Here is a 23,725-nt window from a genome sequence, read left to right on the forward strand (position 1 = left end):
CCAGCTAATGGACATCACACTGAACGGTGTCCTTTCCCAAAAAGTCCACTCCACCCACCCCCAAATTTTGTGCATGATTTAAGGTTGCTCCCTAACCCAGACGCGCTTGAACGTAGTTACTTGGCTTCTCCAGAACCCCAGGTTTTATTGGCCTCTAGGCCTTTCCCCTGCAGTTCTATGCCAAAATTCCCTCCAGGTTAACAGTCAGAGGTCCTGGAGGCGAGGTTACGGGGTGCTACTAGGCAGCTAGAGGGTAGAGTCCGAGAAGCAGGCCTGAATCCCAGCACCTAGTAGGCGCAGAACAGAGTTGATCTTGACCTTCCCACAGGCAGCCGCCTCTGAGACCTTGTTCTGAGCAGCCGCTGCTTCTCACAGCCCTGTTTCTCTTCTGTTTTGCAGATTACGGGGAATGGAGACCAATTGCCGCAAACTAGTGTCTGCGTGTGTGCAACTAGGTAAGAACCTGATTCTCCAGCTAGGGTCCCCAGACCTGAGAGTGCGCCTAGCGAGGGCCGGCAGAAGGCACGGCTGCACAGCCAGGCCCCAGCCAGCATCGTAGGTTTGTCCGAGGGACGGCCTAGGCAAGAAGGAAATTAGAAGTAGGACACCCACGTCCTCGGCCTCTGGGGGAGGTTGGGGCAGCCGTGCACCCGGAGGAGGCTGTGCGCCTCCTGCGGAAGGCCCTGGCACACCGCTTCCGGCTGGGGCCGCGGGCAGCCGGGAATCCGAGGGGAGACGACGGCCAGAAGGTCCGGGGAATGGGCCCGCCGGCCGCTCGTCCCTCTACCTCTTTACTCTCGGCCCTGCTTTCTGCCTGGCTGCCCAGCCCTGCCCTGCCCTCGCCCGGGGCTCCTTCCCGCGGCTGTTCTTTGCGTGCCCCCGTGACGCTCGCGCGGCCCACGCTTGCCGTCTGCAGCCGTTGAATGTCTCTAGTCCAAAGACTCCGAAATCAAAAAGGTCTAGTTCACGGGACTTTCCCGAGAGCCGAAAAGAGGCAGTCAGCAGCAAAGCTACGGCGGCCGCATCCCGGAGCCAGTGGTAAGGCCGGGAGTGCAGCGCAGGCCGCGCGCCGAGCACCCGCCTTCGGGGCCCTGAGGCCACCAAACCCGGCGCCTCCGCTGCGGAGCTTAAGACACTTGGCCTCTGGGTAGAACGCCAAGTAGACGTCCCGGGGACTTTAATTCCTTTCCCCAAATTATACTGCACTCCTGAGACCCAACACCTCTCTGAGTCCTCTCTCCCTGTGGTCTGATCCCTTACGCACGCCTCAGCCCAGCTCGGCCTCTTCAGCTGGCTTGGAAAGCGGTCCAACAGCGACCTCTTTCGCTCGCCCTGTCCCAGTGCACGCCGGCACCTCCGAGGCCCACCCGGTCCTCGAGGCTCACAGCCTCGTCCACCCGCACACCCCCGCCCCCTCCCGCCCAGTCGGCGAGGCGCGCTCAAAAAACCTGGCGTGGCGAAGGCTCACCTTGGCGGGTTGGGGTTCTAGCAATGGCTTTGAAGAGTCCAAGGCAGCTATTGTGCGCAATGACCCAGAGTAGGTCTGAGTGTGGTGCCCTGTTGGCTAGACCCTGCCTGTGCTCCTGGCTGCCCGGCCTTGGGGTTGGGTGATGTGGTTGCTTGATTGTCTGGTTTCAGTGTAGACGAGGCTGTAGACTTGTGCACAAGGTTTTTTAAAAGAGTTTCCCTTTTTGCTAATTTGAAACTTGTCTTTTAGGTGTGTATGTGAAGTATAATGAGTAGTTTTATTTGGAATAGATGAAAAACTCCCAATTTACCGACTCTATTTTCTGGGGTTTCCAGGCTCCTTAATAAATAAGCACCTAGCCTTAGGGGTTGTTGACCTTTGATAATGTGAGGAGATAAAGCCCCCCACAGCCTTTGCCCCCTAACTCCCTCCTTCCGGATTAAAGTGTAAGGATACAATTGTAATGCGTGCCAGAGGGGGCAATTTTCCACTCCCCTGCCAACTAAACAAACCGTATTAACTAAGAAGAAAACAAAGGCCTTCTCCATGTATCTGAGAGAAAAGGCATCATTTGGTGAAATCAAACGTCTAAAAGGAACTGGAAACTCACGTCCAACACCGCATAGTATCTCTAGTCGCCCTGCTGGGCCAGTTAAAGGCTCACTTGTCCGGGATTAACCCCATGGGGTTAAATGGGGGCAATGCAGAGATAATGTCGGTTGATTTCTGTCATTAAGATTGCGTTAAATTCTTCTTCTGTTTGATAATCGGTCGTAAAAATAAATTATTAGACCGGGTAATGTTTGGGATATGGTTAAAAATCAAGAGTAGCCACGACTCTCAGGAAGAAGGCTTTGTGCTCGCTGGACCCGGCTCTGGCCAGATCCCGGGAGCTCCAGGTCTGGCTTCGCAGGGGGCGGGCTGGAGGCGGCCAGCGGAGCGCACGGGATCTGTCTCCTCCCGCAATCCCACCTGGGATTTCGCTCACCCGAGGAATGTTTTCTGAGGCCAGGTGACCTTCAAGCGAGCTGAGAGATGCAGGGTCCCTTCCAGAAGTCCTGGGCGGGATAGGGTCCTTGTAGGACAGGAAGCACCTGAAAGCTCAGAGAGTCCTGTCACTGGTGCCCCTGCCATTAGATTTAAATAATTGGGGGGGGGGAGAACAGAGAAGAGAAGAGAAGAGAAGAGAAGAGAAGAGAAGAGAAGAGAAGAGAAGAGAAGAGAAGAGAAGAGAAGAGAAGAGAAGAGAAGAGAAGAGAAGAGAAGAGGGAATTGTTTTATCATTACTTTCTGACCCAGATTATTTTAGAGCACATTTGAAAAGTCTCTCCCCCGCACTGCCAGTTCCTTTTTCCTGTCTTTTGGACTGAAGAGAAAAATTGCTGCCTATCCATGTTTAATAGCACTAATTAAGAAGAGACATGTGATGGGAAGAGGTAGCCAAAACTCTTGATTTTATTAGTCTTTAAGGGACTTGTTCTATGAAAAATATGTCACAGGAGAAAGTAGCACCGCTGAAGAAAGGTCGCCAGAGTGAATGCCCTTTAACGATTATGAGATCATTTGTGAGATACGAAATTTATTAAAGAAGCAAGCCATACTTGCTTTTAAAGCAAAAGAATTTTTATTTCCGGTATTAAAAAAGTTTTCTTTGATTTTTATAGAGAAAAAAATGGATACAGTGCCATGAAATTCCCCTCCCTCCCCAACCAGGTCTTCCTAGGTTAAACACTCTTCAATTAAGCTAAATGCGTAACCCCGATTTGCGATTTGTTTTTAAAAGCCAAGATGTTCTGTTGGCACTTCACACAAATGAAAGCCCGACCCTCCTTGACCACTAAAACTGCTCTGAGCTGCGAGGGCTAGCCTTTCAGAGCCTGCCCTGCACCCCTGCCAAGCCAGACCTTACATTCCCACTGGGAGAACTGTCCAAGCCTGGTTCGAACCCCAACACTAGAGCCGCCAAAAACCTGGAAAGTCAGGGGTTCGAGAGAGGAGGGAAATGGTTGGATGTCAAAGGAGTTAGCAAGTTTAAAAGTTGTCCTTTCAGAAAGGCGGAAGTCTCATTAAGAACATCTTAAAAGGTGAGTTTGGAGGAACTCTTACAATGGTCTTAACCTTCCGGAAGAGCACCGAGTAATATTCCCCTGTCAGTGATGCAAAAAGTTTTGGGGTATCTGCTCTGGAGAGGGGCAGCAATCCAGCAACCGGTGCTGCCCGCTTGGCCCCAAAACCTAGCCAGTTTTCCTTGTGGGGGCGAGGACAGGTAGTTCCTTGGCCTCCCCCATGATTTTTTTTTTTTAATAGCTCTAACGGTGGTCGTACTGGTCCACTGGCGTCACAACCTTCTCCGCCTGGGAAGGGGACGCCCAGGCCTCTTGGAGACTGTCACCCTCTGCCCCAGGCGGCAGCTCTGTCCTAGTCTCCTTCGGAGGACGAGGGTAAACTCCGGCCCTCTGGGTGGCCGCAGGCAGGCTCCTTCCTCATCTCCCGCTCACGCAATCTGTAAATGTTTGCCCAGCACGTGCCCGGTGGGCTCCTAAGGTGTCCCTGAAAGCAAATAATCCGATTTTCCTTCACCAAGATGAAGCCACTTCAAGGCCAGCGAGGACTGCAACAGGATCCGCTCACACCTTCTCCAGCAAAAGGCACAGTGGCGGTGCAGGGGCAGTGACCCGCAGAAGAAAGCCTGCACAGGACAGGGAGGGAGGGGGGGGGAGGGGGGAGGTAGCTCTTGGTGACTAGGAGGCCAGAGACAGGTGCCAGCTGAAGAAGGTTAGAGGCTTAGAAAAGCAAGGCGACAGGAGCGTTGGCTGGGTGGAGAGTTTTCCATGGTCTCTTCCCCACTCCCACACCGCCTCCACCACCATTAAACCTGCTGTCCCTCCGCCCTGCGTGTAGTTACTTTTTTCCCCACCAGCGCTAGTGGTACCAGGTGTCCAGGTGGTCAATCCCCGCGGAGCCAGCAGAGCAGGTCGCCTTCCTTCTGACTCACTCGTTCGCTTTCAAGTTTCTTTAGGCGGGTTGGCTGTGGCTTCACCGCCTTTAATATATGCAGCAGTTGTTAGAGTGACTCGAGGGAGAAGGAAATGTATAACGAAAGCTTATTCGTGAGCAGGAATATACTAATGGAACAATCTGATGTTCTCTTAATCCTATGTGAAAAGCTTTGTGTCTTCCTAATATTGACTGAATGGGTAATTAACGGCTCTTCATCTAGGCGAATACCCGGTAATCCGAGATAGGCAAAAGATAACAAGCCCTAGGTAGGAGACAAAAGGCCCCACTGCAGACAGACGCATGCCCCTCCCCAGGACCTCCAATTGGGAAGCGTTCCTCTACGGGAGTGGAAGGAGGGAGAATGGACCTACCCTTTCTAGACAGGACAGCCACACACCTGATCCCCTAGTTCAATTCTGCAGCCCTCCATCGTCCCCACTTCATTTTCTCTTAATTTCTTCAGGATGTTCCTATTGAAACGCTTTCCAGAGGATGTCTATTCCCCACCCCCTACCCTCTTTTATCACGGAAGTAATTAATAACCCAAGAGCAATACACAGGGTCCAGGAAAAACTCCGCTATAGACCAGGCCTCTTTCCAGTCCTGGGCGTTTATTTACAGCCTAGTGCACAGAATTGGTGATGACTAAGGTAACTGAAAAGGGAGCGGAGAACATACTGGCGAGAGCACACGTACCGGTGTGTTAAAGAACCAGGGCAAGTGATAGAGTCAACTTCTTTGTGAGGATCTTCGATGAAGAGGGCCCAGGATTCTCCCAGTCTGTTTTCAACAGGCTGACATTTTAATTTAAACCTTTAGAAGTAATATATTACTTGGGTTACTACAATGAGGTGGGTTCCTGTCTCTCTCTCTCTCTCCCTCTTTCTCTCTTTTTTGTCAGCTGACAGCTTTTAAAATATTATTTCGCTAGGGAAATAAAAGCTTCATCTCAGATTATAGGTGGGTATTTTTGGATTTATGTGATTTATGGTCACCATGACAACTAATGCTGAACGTTAGCTACCAGCATGTCTGGGAGAAAGAAAACAGAAAGAAGAGTGAAAGAAGTAGAAAAGGGAGGTGGACGTGAGGGAGAGAGGGAGGAAAAGAAAAAAAAAAGTGTTCTAATCCAATTGTTAAAAAAAAAAACCAAACAAACATGACTTCACTTGCACTTCCTTCTCTCCAAACCTGGATATCTACATTTCATCTCATATTCATTCATTCTCTGCCCTCATTCTTCTTTGCTTTTTCCCCCCATCTCTCCACTCCTAGTCACTCCATTTCTTCCCTTTCCCTGTCTTTCTCCCTACAAGTCTAAGACACATTTAAACTACATCATTCTCATGATATCACTTCATTCCTTAAGTAATTGCTTTCCAGAAATGAAATGAGTGCCTAGTAACCCCACTATACTGAGTGTAAAAGTGTGAGGTGGCCCTGGCAGCTGTTGGTTTCATGATATCAGCTCCCCCCACCCACCCCCAATCCCTTTCTCTTTTCTCCTGGGTAGTGAGGGATACTTTCCACCAGCACCCTAACCATGTCCTGGATTGTCACCCCAAACCTCTAGAGGTTGAACACTTAGAATTTGTGAGACAAACATGGGTGTCTTTTGTAGGGAGTCCTCATGCTCAGATTATCTATGATCCTCTGATTCAGAAAAGAATCTGCCCCTTTAACAAACTAGGACTTTACCCCCCTCACCCCCCACCCCTGTTCAATTTAGTGAAGCTTTTAAATTGAGGGTCAGTTTCACAGCTTGGCAGCTTGGGCGGGGTTACTTTCCAAGCTGGCTGGTAAAAAGCCAGGTGTGGGGGATGACCAGAGGAAAGGCCCCTTCTTCAGCAGGGTGCAAGGTCTTGATCTGACCTCTGTGCCTTACACCACCCTCCACACACACACACTCACTGCCCATCACGTGGGCAGGAGGTGAGTCTGAGCGGGCTTCGACCTTGAGCTGGCTTGGGCCAGGCTCCTCTTCCTGGCCACCAGTTCAGGGCGACTTCCAATTGAGCCATCTTCCTGGGGAACTCAAAGGACAGATTCTTCCCCAAATCTGGGGACTGGCTGTTTGAGTCTCAGCCCAAACTCCAAGGCAACTACCAAAAGTAGCCACCGAGCCCCACCACTTACCATTATGACCAGAGGAATCTGCTCGACTAACACTAAAGAGTGTGAAATTAAATAAGACTTTAAGACCAGTAATCGGTGGCAAATACCAGCTCAAAACACGCCTGACCCCGTGTCACATACTTCCCTCCTGGAGGGTCTTTCTTTGAAAGAGCAAGCAAGTCCTAGCTGAAGTGAGCACCCCCCCCCCACCATGTCTCTCACATTCAAAAGCTCAAGCCAGCCCTGGTCTACCCTTTCTTATCCTAAGGAAGATGTGTAGCAGAAACAAGGCTGAATTATTAATTTGTTTGATTGAAAACTTAAGTGATGGAGGCAGAGGTCTTAGTAATATCTAGAGAGAATTAGGAAGAGTAGGTAGGTGTCACAGCAGCCGTGACCTCAAACAACATGTAAGATTTGACTTCCAACCCGTTCCTCATCTATGCCACCTATGCTTGTCATCTACAAGTCAGGTAAATCACCAAACTTGATCACTATGATGAGTTTTCACTGAAAAGCATTATTATTATTTTTTTTTGTCTCTATGACACCTCCAGCTTCCGCCAGATAAAGACTCTTTTTTTTGGGGGGGGGGTGTTTTACTGCCACCCTCAGAGAACCCTGTTAATCAGTCCTTGGAAGAATGTAAAATGTGGATTCAGGTGTGTGTGTGTGTGTGTGTGTGTGTGTGTGTGTGTGTATGCAGATGAATACATGTACAAACATACATGATATGTGACACTGTTTTTACTTTACTCAATACTGCCCATGTCATTATCCTTATTCTACTCACCTTGATGGTGGGGGTGGGGGAGTGGAGACCATACAATTTAAACTTCCTTGTCTTTTGAAGCTTCTTGACTGCTTGCTGATCCCCATCTTTTCCAACATCTCCAACACTCTGGCACTACAAGAAGCTGTCACTTTCCCCTGGGGTTTTCATCCACCTTAAAAGCTGATTAAGGTCCCTCCTATGTGTATATTTGCCATTATGAAGGCTCTACCAAAAAAGCAAAGTCATCCGAGCTGAAACCAAAAGGCTGGGAGAGATGAGCTTATAAATCTACATAGCCCTGGTTAGCTTCTCAACTTTCCAAAACATACATACATACAAATATATATATATATATATATATATTGTAGTTTGGGGAAACACCCCAAGCCTCCAAAAAATATATTTTTGCAGCTCGTTGAAATCTTAAAATAAGGAAGAGAATGTACTTGCTATAGTGAAGATAATGTTATTCTTTGGTGTGTTGTATGGAATATATTTGTTAAATGAATACATTAAGGGGCATGGTATTGTGAGGCCCACGGTTATGCCAAGGTTTAAAAGAAGAAACTAGAATATGATTAGTAAACACATTGGGCAGAAAAGAGCTGGATTCATATTGACTTAGTTATAGGTCATCGGTTGGCAGTGCAATAGAAGAAAATATTTACTTTTCACATATACTTTATAATCTTGAAGGAATTAGAGGAAATTCAATAAGAAAATGGCTAGAAACATTTAAAACCCTTATTTAAAGGACTTAAGCAAATTAGAGTCTTATCAGATTAAAGCCCACTACAAGTGTAAGAGTATTGTCTTCGGTGAAATGCTGTGGGGTCTGAGGAGGAGATTCGCTGCCAAATCTCAGGGATAAAATGCGTCATTTAAGCACCAGATAATGAGTAGAATGTAAATTAATTTAACCTTCTTTACCAACAGGCTGCTGGTGTAATATGTATAATTTAGTGATAAGATTGCAGGACCTAATATAGCTGGATGTATGAGCCTTAGCTAATTCAGACCTGTCACATAGGGATGTGCTCTGTTCTGAGCAGGTGTGTGTGTGTGTGTGTGTGTGTGTGTGTGTGTGTGTGGAATAGGACAAAATGGAATAAATGGCTAAAACCAAAAGTGCTGATTTAAAGCTTACAATGAAGAAAGTTCCCCTAGTAGTTGAATTCTTAAGAGTAGGATGATACTAGTAGAGAAAGACTGGAAAAAAAGAATCTCATTTGGTTATTTGGAGGCTTAGGGGACAGGGCAAAGGGGCAACAGTATATTTGTAGTTTGCTTCATCTGCTCAGAGCCAGTCCAAGTTTCCCAATCTTATGAACAAGGATGAAGAGGGACTTTGTTGAAGATACCTCATACTGGCATTGCAAATCATTGACTGTAAGGTCAAACAAATACACATCCAGAGATGATAGCCCTAACTCCACAATAAAACAATAGCCAATGCAGAAACTCAGGCAAGATTACTTTGTGGTCTTCAGCCTAGGCTGGGGACAAAAGAACTGTGTGTGTGTGTGTGTGTGTGTGTGTGTATTTGTGTGTGTGTGCTCAAACCCAAGGTCTCCTGAATGTGAAAGTGAAGCAAGTCTCAACCAGTGGGCTCACAAAGGACTTTGATAACTTATTTTGAATGTGTTTAAAATCATTTGTCTTAATTTCTTTGGAACCCAGATTTCTTTTGAAATAATTTTTGCACTATTCATGTCCCCAAAGGTGATTTATTTTGTTTTATATAATGAAAAAGGCTTTGCTTTTTTTCTGTCTGAGTGCTCTTTGGAACTTTTCCCTTAGCCTGAACCCTACTGTCTCTGCTTGCTTGTATTTTAATGATCCAAGACAGCCTTGAGCTCCCTAGGAAACAAAAATGACTGTTAAAAAAAATCCTTGAAATTGGTTATTTGGCAACGTTCTTAATTGTATAGAAATTCATTTAGGCATATTTTATATATAATTAGCTCGAGGTTGTTGATTCTACAGGCTAAAGCCTGGATTTGAATCTGATTGGTAATAAAGTAAACAAGAGAGTCGAATTTAAAGCGTAGCTCTCTACGGTTAGGACCAGCTTAATACAGTGTACAAGGAATTTGAAAGATCTAGGATGTGTCTTAATCAACGTTAAGTAGAATGGATAAGCCTACAGCATTTCGAAAACGCTGGGTTAGGGTTTCTACTCTATTGTGTGTTTTCTGTCTGGGGACTAATAAGCATTACAGAGGACGTGATTTGAGGCGATTTTTTTTTATTCTGTATAAATCCAGAACGAACCACCGAACAGTTGTTCCACTAAAGTCAAGGTAATTTTCTTTTGACGGGTCCATTTTCTTCTCGATTTCTAATTTATTAGCCTGCCTGCCCAAGGCTCTGGCTTCCTTGCAATTAAAGTAAAGCTTCTAAAGATTAGGGCGACATTCACCTGACAGGCGAATTGGGAAAAAAAATAAGATTAGACAGGTAATTTCCTGATGCGTTTTAGCGTTTGCTAGTATACCCCCTGACTATATTGGCCAGGGTGGGGGAACTCTCCACTGGAAATGGATGTGGTGAGAAAGACACACAAAAGGAAGAGGAGGGGTGGTCGTCGGATCCTTGTACCTTTTAGCCCTCGACCTTTCCTCTCATTTTTCCTAACCCTACGTCCCCAGGCCTCATACCTCCACCTTCCCGCCCTAGCCAAAAGCCAGGTTGCCTGTGGCCCAGGCCGGAGCAGAATTCCCAGGAGCGCGCCAGGGTAGACCCGGTGGGCACAGCTCCGAATCAGTTCTGCCTCGCACAGCTGATAGGTGCAGAGAAGACCATCCCTCCGCCGCCTGTCGGGGGCTTGTGATTGGTGCTGAGCCACGTCACTCCGGCCCCGAGAAGGGTCTGGGAGGAGGCGGAGGCGGAGAGAGTCGGGGAGGGCCGCTGCAGAGTGACGTCTGGCCACCAGGAAGCCCGCCTCTGGTTTTTTAAGATGTTAGGCCAAGAGGGAAGCGCAGAGGCGCAGATCTGGTCCGTCGCTCGCTGGGGTGCTTGGAGCTGAGCTGCGGCGGGCCCGGCCTCAGCCCGACCGCCCGAGGGGGGTGTGCGTGCACGCCTCGGAGGCTGTGCCCGAGGCCCGCGTCGCCGCCGCCGCCCCGGTGCGCCTGCAGCCGCCTCCTCCGCCGCCGCCGCGCGGGATCTAATATCAGCTACCTGTCCCTGTCACTCTTGACACTTCGCTGTCAGGGCTGCGGCGCGGGGGGCGGGAGGAGCGCGCTTGGCGTTAGCTTTCCTCATTGGAGGGGTACTTGGGGGAGGGAGGGAGGGAGGGCAGAAAGGGGTCTTTGCCCACTCCTGTTTTCGCTTTGGATCGTGGAAGCCTGCTCCCTAAAGACGCTCCCAGCGGTGCCCTCCTGCCCACATCCCTGTCTTCATTGGCCCGCTGACCTTTTTTTTTTTTTTTTTTTTTTTTTTGGCTGCCGGACTCTCCTTTGAGTCTTCCGAAGGAGACCGGGGTGGCTTGGCTCGAGGACTCGGTGGGGATTGCGTCCCCTGGCACTACCCGCCGCGGCTACCACGGGGACACTCCGCGCCTAGCGCGCTACCCCAAACCCGCGGCGGCGGCCCCCGGGGCTCGGCAGGGCGCTAAGCCCGGAACTCGTGGGGCGGCGCACTCCCTCGCCCATGAGCTGCATGAAAGGCCCGCTGCACTTGGAGCACCGAGCAGCGGGGACCAAGCTGTCGGCCGCCTCCACGTCCTCTTCCTGTCACCATCCCCAGCCCTTAGCCATGGCTTCGGTCCTGGCTCCGGGTCAGCCCCGCTCCCTGGACTCCTCCAAACACAGGTTAGAGGTGCACACTATCTCGGATACTTCCAGCCCCGAGGCCGCAGGTAAGGCTTCACGCCGCCCCGCGGACACTCTTCAACGAAGACCCTGGCGCCACCTGGTCCCCGGGACCCCCTGGGAAGTCAGCCCCTCCTGGGGGAGGTGTGGTGGGAGTGGTCGCTCTGCTGGCTCGCCGCAGAACTTCCGGGGGCCTGGATTCTGATGACCCTGTCCCTTACATTCTACCTCTACCGAGCTGGCTCCTGCGGGGCGAGCACTTCTGCACACCCCGCCATGCCTACCCTGGCCTCCTTTCAGTTTCTTGGGTCACGGAAGTTCCAGCATCTCGAGTCAAGGACGCTCAGAGGCCATCCCACCTCTGTCCGGCTCCCTTCTTTCTCTTGGGCTCTGAAGGAGTTCCTCTCGTTAGAAAAGTATTCCTGAAACTACTTAGAAAAGCTCTTCTCAAGCGGCATTTTTTTTCCCCATAAAAGAGCCGATGAACTCGCGTCTCTAAGTGAATCTCAAAGTTTCCTGTTGCTAGCCTTCCTAAACCGCATCGAAATCTCAGATTTCTGCGGAGGCGAGGGGGTGGGGGCTCTGTACAATTCCTACGTGTGTCGGGGAGATTTGGTGTGTCTGCGCAGGGGTGTCTAAATATACTTGGAAGCACGAGCTATAAAAATGAATATGCCGCCTCAGTGAGATAAACATGTAAATAAAACGTGCGGCGGCGGAGACCGGGGGAAGGGGAGGAGATGGGGTGCACACACCCACACTTGCCTCGGCTGGCCCCCGGAGGCAGCGCTCCCCGCGGCGCCCTGGGCCCTTGGCCAGCAGCCTGGACTCCGCCGCCCCTGCCGCGGGGTCTGGAGGGACTGCGTGGGTGGCAGGTGGGAGATCTCACCCAACTTCTGTGTATCATTTCCAGAGAAAGATAAGAGCCAGCAGGGAAAGAATGAGGATGTGGGCGCCGAGGACCCGTCCAAGAAGAAACGGCAGCGGCGACAGCGAACTCACTTTACCAGCCAGCAACTGCAAGAGCTGGAAGCCACTTTTCAGAGGAACCGCTACCCAGACATGTCCACTCGCGAAGAAATCGCCGTGTGGACCAACCTCACGGAAGCCCGAGTCCGGGTAGGAGCCAGCACCTATCCATAGAGAACTAGGGACAGGAGGTGGGGGCGTAGCAGGCCCTAGAGGTCTGGGGGGTCGGCGGCAGGCAGGTAGTGGTGCCTCGCGGGTTGTTGCGCAGCAGGTTTGCGGAGGCCCCGAGCCCTCCGGGCGGCGGGTGTGTCGAGGCTCCGGGTTCCGAGGCCCGCCGAGCTGCCTGCCTGCCGGCCTGGCGCAGGTTCCCCGGGCCGCGCCCGCTCCAGGCCCGATCATTCCGCGCCCTCTCAAGTCCAGCCGCGTGGGCATTCCTCTGCAAAGGGCATTGTGTTCCAGGCTTGCAGTCGCCAGACGAGCGCCAGTAAAATCCCTCCCGGCCAGGAGCCGCGAACAGGCTCCAACCTGTGCGCTTTTAACAAGGAAAACCCTTCAGAAACACGCAAGGGTTGGCCTCACTGGAAAACCCTCGCGCCTGGTCCGGCCAAGCCCTTTTCTGTCTGTGTCTCCCTGGAATTGGGACCACGGTCTTTTCGGCCATTCCAACCTCCCTCGCACCCTACTTCCAGGTTTTGTGACCTCTGGAAGCAACTGCTATTCTCCCAGTTCTCTTAAAAAGAAAAAGTAAAAAGGAAGAAAGACGTTTCAATTTGGTTTATTTATCCTCTCAGTTAAACTCACTCTTTAAAGACTGTACTCACAACCATTCGCCTAATTATAACCATAGTTGTATAAAAAGAGCTTACCTTTAACTTTGCAGCAAATCTGCCCTTTATGGGTTGGCAAAAAAAAAAAAAAAAAAAAAAAAAAAAAAAAAAAAGCTTAAATAAATTACCCAGTAGCAGTATCCTGATTTGTGCTGGTAGGTGGAAAATTCCAAAATGGTTGGGATCTTAGAAGCGGGAAGCAGGACTTAGCAGCAGCCAGAGACGCTGTTGTTTTAGGAAAAGTGCCTTCTCTGTATAGAAAAAAAGATGCCTTCGGAGTAAAAAGAAAGCATTAGATGATAATAATGATGACAAAAATAAAAAGCGAAGTGCGCACCCAAAGCAAAGGAAAGACACTCTGGGTTGGCATTTGGAGGAGGCTGTGCGGGGGGGAGATGCAAGAGCCGGGATGAAGGTGGAAATGGTTTTAGTTTAACTGCCCAGGGCCTGCGCTCGTCCTGGGGCCGCGTGGTTTCCCATCAGGTCAATCTTTCATAAGCCTTCTTGAGCATCCGGGAACGGGCCTTGCACGTACTCTTCCAGACTGGGCAAAGTTTAGAAGGGCTGAGGTAGGAATGGTATGTGATTAAAATAAAATCTCAATTTGTTGTTTTCGGAAAGGCTCAGAAAAGAAAGCTTCCCCATGCCACCCGCTTGTTCTGCAGCCCCGGTCTCTGGGGTCGCACTCCTTCCAGCTGCCTCCTTCCCGAGGCTACTTATTCAGCCAAGTGCGAGTGAGGCCTGCTTTTTATAGCTGCGGGTACAAAGAGGAAAGGGGATAAAAAAGGGAATCAAGAATGAAAGGAAAAGGGAGAAGAGAGAGAGAGAGGGAAAAATAAAGGATTAGGCGGCTGGGCCCCGACGGAGATGTGTAATGTGAAACATCACCAGTGTCAAAGCTTGTAGGCCAGGCCTTGCTCCAATACACAAAAGCCGCCGTCTGGGGCGACCGCAGGGCTGTATGTGGATTGGGAGAAGGGTTGCGGCGGGGCCACTGGACGCGGGTGGGGGCTGGACAGCCCAGGGCAGTAGTGGAAGAGGCCGAAGGACTGCCCTGGGCCTGGCGGGAGCTGCAGGAGCCGGAGCGGGGGCGGCGTGCCCTAGGTGGGCGGAGGGGGAGAGGAAAGCTAAGGGAGGGGGAGACTGACGTGTTCTGTGTTCCCCTGCTTTACCAGCCAAGCCCGTGGGGTTTCGGGGGCAGACCAGGAGGTGGTCTCTCCTTTTTATTTGGTTGTTTTACTAGGGGAGGAAGGGTATCGTGCCCAGGCCTTGTGGAGGGAGCTCCTCTCAGGAGGGTGGGGACTATGTTGGAGGTACTGGAGGGGAAGGAGGATCTGTATGGGAGGGGGATCAGTTGCACCCCTCGTCCCTGACCCTTGTTACTGTGTCTGTGTCTTTGGAATGAGAGCAAATTTGCAAGGTTCCGGAAGGGTTAGAGGTTGGGGAGGGGTGGCAAAGCCGGCTGACCCTCTAGGATTACAGTGTTTTCAGACCCCCAAGGAAGGCCTAGGCTAGTGACGGTACGGCCTGCTGGCCGTCAGGCGTCCCACTGGGGTTCGTGGCGCCGCAGAGAGCTCGGGCTGCTCGGCTGTGCCTGGGCGAGGCCTGGGGGTGGTCACAGCGCCCTGCCGGGTCGCCTGGGTTTGCAGTGTGGAGTGCTGGGACGTGGGTCAGAAAGGGTGTGGTGCTTTCTGTGATCAAGTTTTTGACCGATTCTCACCGCGGCCTGTTATGTTTGCCCCCTCCCCCCCATTTCCAGGTCTGGTTCAAGAATCGCCGGGCCAAGTGGAGGAAGCGAGAGCGCAACCAGCAGGCCGAGCTGTGCAAGAACGGCTTCGGGCCACAGTTCAACGGGCTCATGCAGCCCTACGACGACATGTACCCGGGCTACTCGTACAACAACTGGGCCGCCAAAGGCCTCACGTCGGCCTCCCTCTCCACCAAGAGCTTCCCCTTCTTCAACTCCATGAACGTCAACCCCCTGTCGTCGCAGAGCATGTTCTCCCCGCCCAACTCCATCTCCTCCATGAGCATGTCGTCCAGCATGGTGCCCTCGGCGGTGACGGGCGTCCCGGGCTCCAGCCTCAACAGCCTGAACAACTTGAACAACCTGAGCAGCCCGTCGCTGAATTCCGCGGTGCCCACGCCCGCCTGTCCCTACGCGCCGCCGACTCCCCCGTACGTTTACCGGGACACGTGTAACTCGAGCCTGGCCAGCCTGAGACTGAAAGCGAAGCAGCACTCGAGCTTCGGCTACGCCAGCGTGCAGAACCCAGCGTCCAACCTGAGCGCCTGCCAGTACGCCGTGGACCGGCCGGTGTGAGCCCGCCTGCCCGCGCCGCCGGATCCCCTCCCCGGGACTGGGTGTCGCAGGGCCACCCCGCCCTAGAGAGACTGCCAAGTGTTCTAGAAGGTCGTACGCGGAAAAGAAGGGAAGGGGGGAAGAGAAGACGTGGGAGAAAAAGGGCAACCACTGAATTCGAGAGAGATCCTTTGATGTCAAAGGATGCCCCCCCTCCCCAGTGTCTTGACATCTTCCGCTGAAAGTATTTCCAACTGTTCCAAGGACACGTACACCCAACAAATGTTTGACTGGATATGACATTTTAACATTACTATAAGCTTGTTATTTTTTAAGTTTAGCATTGTTAACATTAAAATGACGGAAAGGATGTATATATATCGAAATGTCAAATTAATTTTATAAAAGCAGTTGTTAGTAATATCACAACAGTGTTTTTAAAGGTTAGGCTTTAAAATAAAGCATGTTATACAGAAGCGATTAGGATTTTTCGCTTGCGAGCAAGGGAATGTATATACGAAATGCCACACTGTATGTTTCTAACATATTATTATTATAAAGAAATGTGTGAATATCAGTTTTAGAATAGTTTCTCTGGTGGATGCAATGATGTTTCTGAAACTGCTATGTACAACCTACCCTGTGTATAACATTTCGTACAATATTATTGTTTTACTTTTCAGCAAATATGAAAAAATGTGTTTTATTTCATGGGAGTAAAATATACTGCATACAAATTTGGTCTGGATTCTTTCTTCCCTCCTCTGTCACCTGGCCAGGGCTTCTCAGTCACTGCCTCCTAAACAAACCAGTTTCCTAGGCCTGCTTCCTTACACAGAAAGGCAGCAGTCCTTATTTCAATTTGGTAGAAATAAATTATAGCCACTCATCAGAAACTAAAATGAAGGAAAGAACACTCACAAGGCAGGAAAAGAAAGAAAAAAAAGGCTACAAAGTCTGGTCTTGTTTCTCAGATTTTTTCTTTGGCTCAAACCCAAAGGATTCCATCATTACTAGCAAATAACACGAGAGAAAGAAGCAAGGTGAAAGAAATGTTGAGGTATGCCAACCAGCTTGGAATGACTCTGAAGTTTACTCCATTAGAGGGAAAACCGCACCTCCAGTGGAGGTTCTGGCGGAAAGTGTGTGTGTGTACACGCACAGCTGATGTCCATTCCTCCTTGGAGAAGTACATCTACCGTAAACTTACAAAGAAACATCCCCAGTTGAAAATGTTTAGACCTTTGCATATATCTTTAAAGTTTAAGTAGAGAGACCCCTCATGTTCTATTGCATTATTATTCCCAAGTCCTTTGGAGACATTAAACGAAACAAAGACCATTTCTAATAAATATAGCCCTTCAGTTTCTCAAAGAGCCCAGGGGGTGAGAGGTTAGAGTGCAGTTTCCTGAGTCTTGTAGAGCAATATGTAGTTGAGGCAAAGGTCATGCTCCCCGTGTTTTGTTTTAAATAATATTGACCCATTAATTCTAAACCTGCTTGTTCCTGAAATTATACAGGATTATAGTTTGCAAACTGCAGGACAACGAAGCAAATCAAGATGAATTACAACTTGGGCCTCCCTCCCATCCCTCTGAAATCCCAACAGGGAATGAAGTCAGTTTGAGTGTTAAAAGAACCCTCGTGCTTTTGCGCTCCTCTTTAAGATGTGAAATTTGATTTCCTAACCAAGGAAACGACTTGCTCCAAAAGACGTCACCCTGGTGCTAAAAGGAATGAGCGGCAGAGGGCTTTTGTCATTCTTATCCCCCCCCCCACACACACACACACGGTGTGCAAGGACAAACACCACGCTAGAACCTGGAGCAAAAAACGGCTTCTGATTTTTCTGGACCTGAGGAAAAAAACCTGTGTTTTTACGCTTAGCTTGCTTTTATCCTACTGAAACTTTACCTGGAAGCTTTTGGGGCTCAGACACTGAGTCTTTGTTCTGCGAGGAGCGGCTGCTGCCTCTTAAGGAGTTCGCAGATAATATCCCCGGTTTAAGATCAAGTGTGCAGCGCACATTAACTCTATTTCTTTCTTTTTAAAGCTCTGCCTCCGACCTGTGGCGGTATCACGCGGCAGCGGGGGCAGTTAGAAGGCCTTTGGACGAGGGTCACCTCTGTCCCGGTGGTTCACTTGAGAGCAGTGGAGAGGAAAGCGGTCCCCACGGGCGGACTTTGGCTTCTGGAGCTCCGGGAGGGCCCACCGTCAGGGCCTCCGCATGGTAGGGGGCGGGGAAGGGAGGAAAGAGGGGAGGCCTGGAAATAGGGATCCCGTCTGGAAGCCCTGAGATCGCCTTCTCCTGCAGGTCCGACCCAGGGTGAAGGTGAGTCTACTTTGTTTTCTGAAATAGAATTCTTCCAGAAGAAAGCAATCTGCGGAAAACAAAAAACTGGAAGTCAAGGTTTGGGGATACTTGTCACTTCCTAGACTAGAAAGGCTCAGGCTAGGGGCGGAGACTTGGGGCAGAAGAGAGGCCCTCACTCAGGCACTTCGGCTTCTGTCCCTGACTTCCACCCTAGCTTCGTCCCCAGCTCCCTGCCCTCCCGCCAGCCAGACTGCACCTCCTTTTCTCCCAGAGCACTGGAAGCTCAGTCCCCCAGCCTGGGGAACTGGTCCCCTCGCCCCTCGCCCTCCCACCCGCACCTCCTCCAGCCAACGCTACATCCACCACCTCGGTTCCACTCAATCGATTTTTGCTGCATGTCAACACTTATTACCGGTGAGTGTGAGGGTTTGTTTTTTTTTTTCCTCCTTCTCTAGGTCTCTTAATGATTTCTGACCTAGTTGTATATTAAAATGCTTAAAGGAACCTTTAAAGTAATCTATAGCATGAAGACAGACCTCCCCCATCTTGGGTTCAAACATGGCGAACCGGAGCCAGGTTGGCAAACCAGGCCTCCCTGGCCTCTGCGCCCAGCCGAGCACCTCCCCGAAGGGCTAGAGCCCTGCTGGGCGGGTGGCCCGGTTTGTGTAGACCCTGAGCGGGATGGGGGCAGTCATTACCCCCCCCCCATCTACCTGCTACTCACCCTCACCTAATTCCATCTTGGTGGCTAGGGTTTATTCTTATTAAATTACTTTATTTAAAAAAAAAATCTTAAAATGTTCTCAAGGTCCCAAAACCCATTCTCTTAAAAAGGAGACCCACAGAAAGGTGAATAGAGTCCACATTAGCCTTTATTTCTTTCCAGTTCCTGGACCCAAGATTTAATATCTCCAACTTAGTTATGAATTCAATTTTTAAAACCATGGTGGGAAGCCCAGATCCTTAGAAAGGACCCTTCTCCTCTCCTCCCAGACTTGAATTCCTCCACTCCCCGTCTCCCCCCTCCCCCTGCTTAGGAGGTGCAGAAACCTGGGAGTCCTTTGAGGAGTGTAGCTGCAACAGCAACAAAAATTAATGGAGAAAAAACGGCATCTTAAAAGTCCCAATATTCCTCGCAAGCCCCATAAATTAACCCTGTGGAGAGTGGTGAGCCCTTTTAAGGCAAGTCTATAAAACTCCCGCGTGCGTTTTCAAAAGAGGACAACCTCCCCCAGCCCCTGTCACCACCATGGCCAAACAAAGGTCTGACCGGCAATCCACATCCTAATCCACGAGTCTCCTCTGCTGTCGCCAGGCTCCCAGGCTCCAGCCACCCACAGTAGATCTGGGCTAGGCTTGGAGTCCGGACTGGTGATTTACCTTTTTTTAGTGAGGAGGAGAAAGGGAGGGGGTGTAACCAGATCAGAGTCTTTATGAATATAGACTCCCATTGATTGATTTATAAAGCCCCCCAGCGAACCGCAGTTAATGTAAGCAAGCGCACTGACAAGCAAGAAACGTGACCAACTAAACCAGTCATGTCTGGAAAGAAACTAGAGAAATTACAGACAGATTTTCAGAAGGAATTCTCTTAAAATACAATTCCTCCCCCAGCCACCTAAACAATTATATTTTATCTAAATCTGAGAACATGATAACTCAAGATGAAGTTTTAAAAATAATGACCTGGGTAGACACACCACTGTAAACAAGTAACTGAAATACCTTTTCAGGTTGTAGCAGATGCAGATGGAGAAATTTACTCCAATGTTAAAAGCGTGTCACCCTTGCCCCCTCCAAAATGCTCCCATTTCTTTCCCCAGGGAAACCTTTTCATTGCTGACTTTCTATCTGAAAAGACAGAAAATAGAATTTATTGTATTTGAATTTATTGTGTATGCATCACTTCGTTTCTGGGCTGAGTATTTTCTGCATTTTATGTAAATGTTGATTTTAGATTTTGTTTGAAGATTAGGAAAGTCCTGCAAGAAATAAAGTGTCTCACTGAAGTGCTTAATTCTACTAATTTACCTTTAAAATCATTGCTACTCTTGTGACAACGTACTGAGAACAGTTAGGGGCAGTTGTGGAAAAGGAGGCACTTGAAGCTTAAGCTACTTAGCAGAAGGCTGGCCAATCGGGCTATCTAAATTTCTTTTAATTAGAAACAAAACACTTTTTAGACATCCAATGATTGTAGAGGAAAAGTGTTTCCTTTTGGGTGGTAGTGCTGCAGCTTTGTATTTTGTTTTTAATTCCTTCTAAGAGGCCAAATGAAGTTCAGACGAATTGGTTACTTCAGGACCAATGTGTGCCTGCACTGTGTGACTTTGATGGATCTCCCCGCATCTAGTTCTCCTAGGTTAATCTTGGGCAAGAATGTTAACGTGTTGTCCTAGTTCTTTCTGTCTTTCTCTCCGTCCTATCTACATCGGACTCAGCCAAGCATTTGCTTTTCTTGTTTTCTTTTCTCCCTGTTGCAGCAACTTAGCAAGTACCAAGACGAAGTTTGGGGTGGTTTCCTCAGAGACACCAAAGCTTACTCGTCCCAGAGGGGCAAAGCTTCTCTAGTCCGCCAGCAGTGTGCCACCCAGCGCCCACTCCTGGGCAAGAATTATTTTCCTGGTCTCCCTTGCATCTTAAGACCTAGAACTGTCAGTGCAGTGCCCGAGAAAGGACTGTGACTTTGGGACTCACCCTGGGCAGCCGAGCTCTCTCCGCCCTACCTGCCAACAGCCCCATGCAACTGTGCTTCTCTGGGTATGTACTGCCGTGGGGTTGCTGCACCCAATAAAACTCCGAGGACATCTTTCTTTGCCCTTCAGGATAAATTGGCAGGGCCTTGGGGGGGGGGAGTCACTTCATGCAGATGGCGGTATTTGGGCATTTGGTTGACTTCCTGCCTCTGGCAGCTTCACCCCGCTGTGCGGCTGTGTGCGGGAGCAGGGGCAGGGGAAGCCTGTGGCCCGAGGTGAGATCCTGCTGGCTATCCCCAGTGCTATCCCCATACTTTGGCTGCTAGAGTTCGAGGCTACAAAGTACAGATCAGTTTGTTTGAAAATAAAACAGTACCAAACAAAAGAAAGTGAATTAAAACCCTTTGGTTGGATGCTGGGCCTTGGGGGCCAGTGTTCATTCACAGGGCTTTAGAGACCACAGTGCGTTCAAGCCCCGCTGGAAATAAGGAAATCGAGGAAGCAGTTCTTATTCGACGAGAGTGTCTTATCTATTTCTAGGACAAAAGAAAAGAAGAGGGGAAAGAAAATAAATAAATAAATAAGCAACCACCCTTCCTGGGAATGCTGGGCTGCAGCTCCCCGCTCCAGTCTCCCATCCGGACCCTTCTTTCCCTGCACAGCTGGCTGGCTTGCCAACCACCAAATCCCAGGTCTGCCCAGCTGGCCATGTCCTTTTGGGACTCTGGGCTCCGTGGGACCCACACTGCTCACTCTTAGGAAGAGCCAGGTGCAGCCGCCCCACCTGAGCCTCCGTCAGGCCAGCTTCAGGGCCTCCACTGCAGCCGAACAGCAGGACCCTGCGGCTTCCCACCAACCAGAGCGGCCGCTCTACCTTCTAGTTCATTTGGGGGCCGGCGATAAGGGGAAAAGACAGTGGCAAGTTGCCTCCCTTTACCCGGATCGTGCTTTCCCAGGCAACGGAAGAAGCTGGGACCCCCAGAGCCAACTACGCCCCTCTGAGCAAACTCTCTAGGGTCTCTCTAGACAATAAAAATGCGATTTAATCAGCACCTGGAGCCACGCGCCCACTTCCCACCCGCACCCTCGGCGTGTAGCTCCAGGCTAGGAAATCAAGCCTTGGCAGGGGCACTTCCGAGGGCCTGGCTGTCCCAGTTGGGGACACGCACTGGCCCTGGCGGCTGTGGGCCCGGATGTCTCCGCTTGCGCACTTCCCGGAGAGGGCGGTGGGGGCCAGGCCAGGGCACACAGCCTTGGAGCTGCCTCTCCAGACCGCGCTGGCCGGGCAGCGATGCCCCGGGTTCTCTGCGCTGAGACGCCGCCGCCAGATACATCCCTTCTCACCCTCTCCAGCCTCTGCGTCCTTGCTCCTGAGCGGCCATATACCTTGTGAGGGTCACTCCCTGCCTGCCTCCTTCAAGCTGCCTCTGGAGCCCAGAGGTTGAACATTAACTGGCCAGAGCTATAGAGTGAGGTAAAACGTTACATATAAAAATGAATCATCTATCTGATTCAGGGAAAGGCGACCTATAGCCAGCTCTGCGTCTAGAGCAGCTCTGACATGTCCCTGGACCAATGCACCCATTCTTTCTACTGCCACTGTTCCGGGACTATCCTGCCTCAGGCGGCTAAGGACTTTCGCCAGGAGGAGGGGGTAGTGGTGGAGGGCTGCAGATAATTGAGCCAACCTTTCTTCTTTAGGAGATTGAACACAAGCATAGGTCTTTTCTCTGGCTTGAGCAAGGTCCGGGACAATTTATCCTGTCTTATAAAGACTCAGGAGGAAGTTGTGCTAGAGGGAACTGCTGTCATCGCGCTGCCCCAAGGTCCACTTGGCGTTCTGGGAGACAGGGCTAGGTGGATAGGGTCCGGCAGCAAGAGCTCAAGGCCTAGGCCTGGAGAGAGAGAGAGAGAGAGAGAGAGAGAGACGGGGAGGGAGGGAGGCAAGCGGTGGGTGGCGCAAGGCCTGTGCGGCTGGCTTGGGGGCTAGGACCTCGCAAGCCTGCCTTGGACAGGAAATCCCTCCCACCCTTCATTGCCCAGGCCTGGGCTCTGCTCTTTCTGACTCTGATCTGCTTCTTTTGACAAAAAAAGTAAAAAATGTTCTGCACTGACTTATGCACCAGGTCTAAGTGTTCAATCAGATTCCCAGAATTTATGAAGAGACAATAGCTGAAGAGTGCACCTCCTCAATTCTTATGCCCTTACCTGGAAACACTAGTAATTCGGGTTCTCAACAAACTCCTGAGAAGGTGGTGACTCCTTTTCTTTCTCTATTGCTCTCCCTCTCCCCCTCGCCCTCTCAGAAAGAGCTAATGTGGGCAACAGAAAGATGTAGGGCTTCATAGTGCTCCGGGCATTACCAACAAGCTGCAGACAATTCCAGTGGATTCTGAGAAAATTGGTTCACGTCTCCTGTAAAATAGTTTAACCTAAATTCAGTGCCTGATGTATAATATTCTTTCAGTACAGACGCTCCCGCCCTGCATAACCCATCCCCCAACCTGGCCAACCTGGATTCTATCTCTATTAGTTTCTTACTGAGATCATTTACCTAAATCACTGTACATAGATAGGGGTGTGAGAGAGTGGCTGTGGTGGTGTGCTGGTCTGGCTTGAACTCCGCTTCACAATCCCCTCTTGGCTTCTTCAAAGGCAACTACTTCGTCATTGAGTTCACAACTTGTAAAGTAAGCCTAAGAAGTTCCCAGAAGGTGGAGGCTGGCAGCAAAGACATCCAGAGAAGGACAGTTTTCAGAGACTCAGCAGGTTATCAAGCCCATGTTGAGTACTATGTACACCTATTAATTGGATGTCACTATTCAGTGAGTTCTTAGAGAATATGCCTTGAGTTTAAGATGTGGTTACACACTTAATCTCGTCACTTCATGTCCTGTCACTGTTCTATCCTCACTGCACACAATGTTCTATGTCATTCCAGTAGAGCAATTATGCCCCAACTTTGTCATCACCTAAGTTTGTGTTACCCCACTCCCCCAAGAAAAATAGAATTGACTCAAATGTTCCACCAGTTTGCTCCAGAAGAGACAATGAACACGTCAAAGCAAATAAATAAAAAGAGGTATGAATCACAGCTCAATTGTCCTTCAGTGACTTAGAGACACGGGAACATACACAAGGGAAGGACCTTTAAAGGTGTGGGTGGCTGGGCAAGGGAGTATTATGAAGGGTATGACAGCACTCAAACTGCCTTCTTCCCCACCAAACTACCATGTTATCTGACACCCTCAATCTATTTGTGTCCTGGGTAACAGACAGTTTGACTGATAGGTCACAGACTAGAGGGCTTGGGTGACTGAAAACAAGTTTGACAAGAAAGGAATCTGGGTGGGATGCCACCATGGAGGTGGAGAGAGGATGTGGCCACAGCTTCTAGGAGCAGGCTGGCAACCCCAAGCTTTGCTAGACCCTGGGTTTAGACAAAAT

General features: G+C 50.1%; 1 protein-coding gene and 3 long non-coding RNA genes across 4 annotated transcripts; 2 read left to right on the forward strand and 2 right to left on the reverse strand.

Moving 5' to 3' along the window:
- Window positions 1-3,292: 3,292 nt before the first annotated feature.
- On the reverse strand, window positions 3,293-5,247 carry LOC123458514. The gene is made up of 3 exons (XR_006635701.1): window positions 5,165-5,247; window positions 4,374-4,511; window positions 3,293-4,018 (listed from the first exon to the last, which is right to left on the reverse strand). It is a non-coding gene; the product is annotated as an uncharacterized LOC123458514 (long non-coding RNA).
- Window positions 5,248-10,959: 5,712 nt separating this feature from the next.
- Pitx2 (paired like homeodomain 2) lies at window positions 10,960-15,994 on the forward strand. The gene is made up of 3 exons (XM_004658517.2): window positions 10,960-11,217; window positions 12,084-12,289; window positions 14,726-15,994. The coding sequence occupies exons 1-3, from the start codon at window positions 11,010-11,012 to the stop codon at window positions 15,287-15,289; spliced, it is 978 nt and encodes a 325-aa protein (XP_004658574.1). The 5' UTR covers window positions 10,960-11,009; the 3' UTR covers window positions 15,290-15,994.
- Window positions 15,995-16,231: 237 nt separating this feature from the next.
- Window positions 16,232-21,662, reverse strand: LOC123458482. Its single transcript, XR_006635676.1, has 4 exons — window positions 21,623-21,662; window positions 20,655-20,814; window positions 19,308-19,433; window positions 16,232-17,649 (listed from the first exon to the last, which is right to left on the reverse strand). It is a non-coding gene; the product is annotated as an uncharacterized LOC123458482 (long non-coding RNA).
- LOC123458483 lies at window positions 17,482-23,372 on the forward strand. The gene is made up of 3 exons (XR_006635677.1): window positions 17,482-17,600; window positions 20,066-20,342; window positions 20,819-23,372. It is a non-coding gene; the product is annotated as an uncharacterized LOC123458483 (long non-coding RNA).
- The last annotated feature ends 353 nt before the right edge of the window (window positions 23,373-23,725 follow it).

This window comes from Jaculus jaculus, chromosome 2, assembly GCF_020740685.1.
Source record: "Jaculus jaculus isolate mJacJac1 chromosome 2, mJacJac1.mat.Y.cur, whole genome shotgun sequence".
Lineage (NCBI taxonomy): Eukaryota > Metazoa > Chordata > Mammalia > Rodentia > Dipodidae > Jaculus > Jaculus jaculus.

Bases quoted from the DNA above. Each gene is read 5' to 3' on its own strand.
- Pitx2 (XM_004658517.2), top strand. From the start codon at position 11,010: ATGAGCTGCATGAAAGGCCCGCTGCACTTGGAGCACCGAGCAGCGGGG. The intron at 11,218-12,083 runs GTAAGGCTTCAC...TATCATTTCCAG, and splicing joins TTCCAGCCCCGAGGCCGCAG to AGAAAGATAAGAGCCAGCAG. The intron at 12,290-14,725 runs GTAGGAGCCAGC...CCCCATTTCCAG, and splicing joins TCACGGAAGCCCGAGTCCGG to GTCTGGTTCAAGAATCGCCG.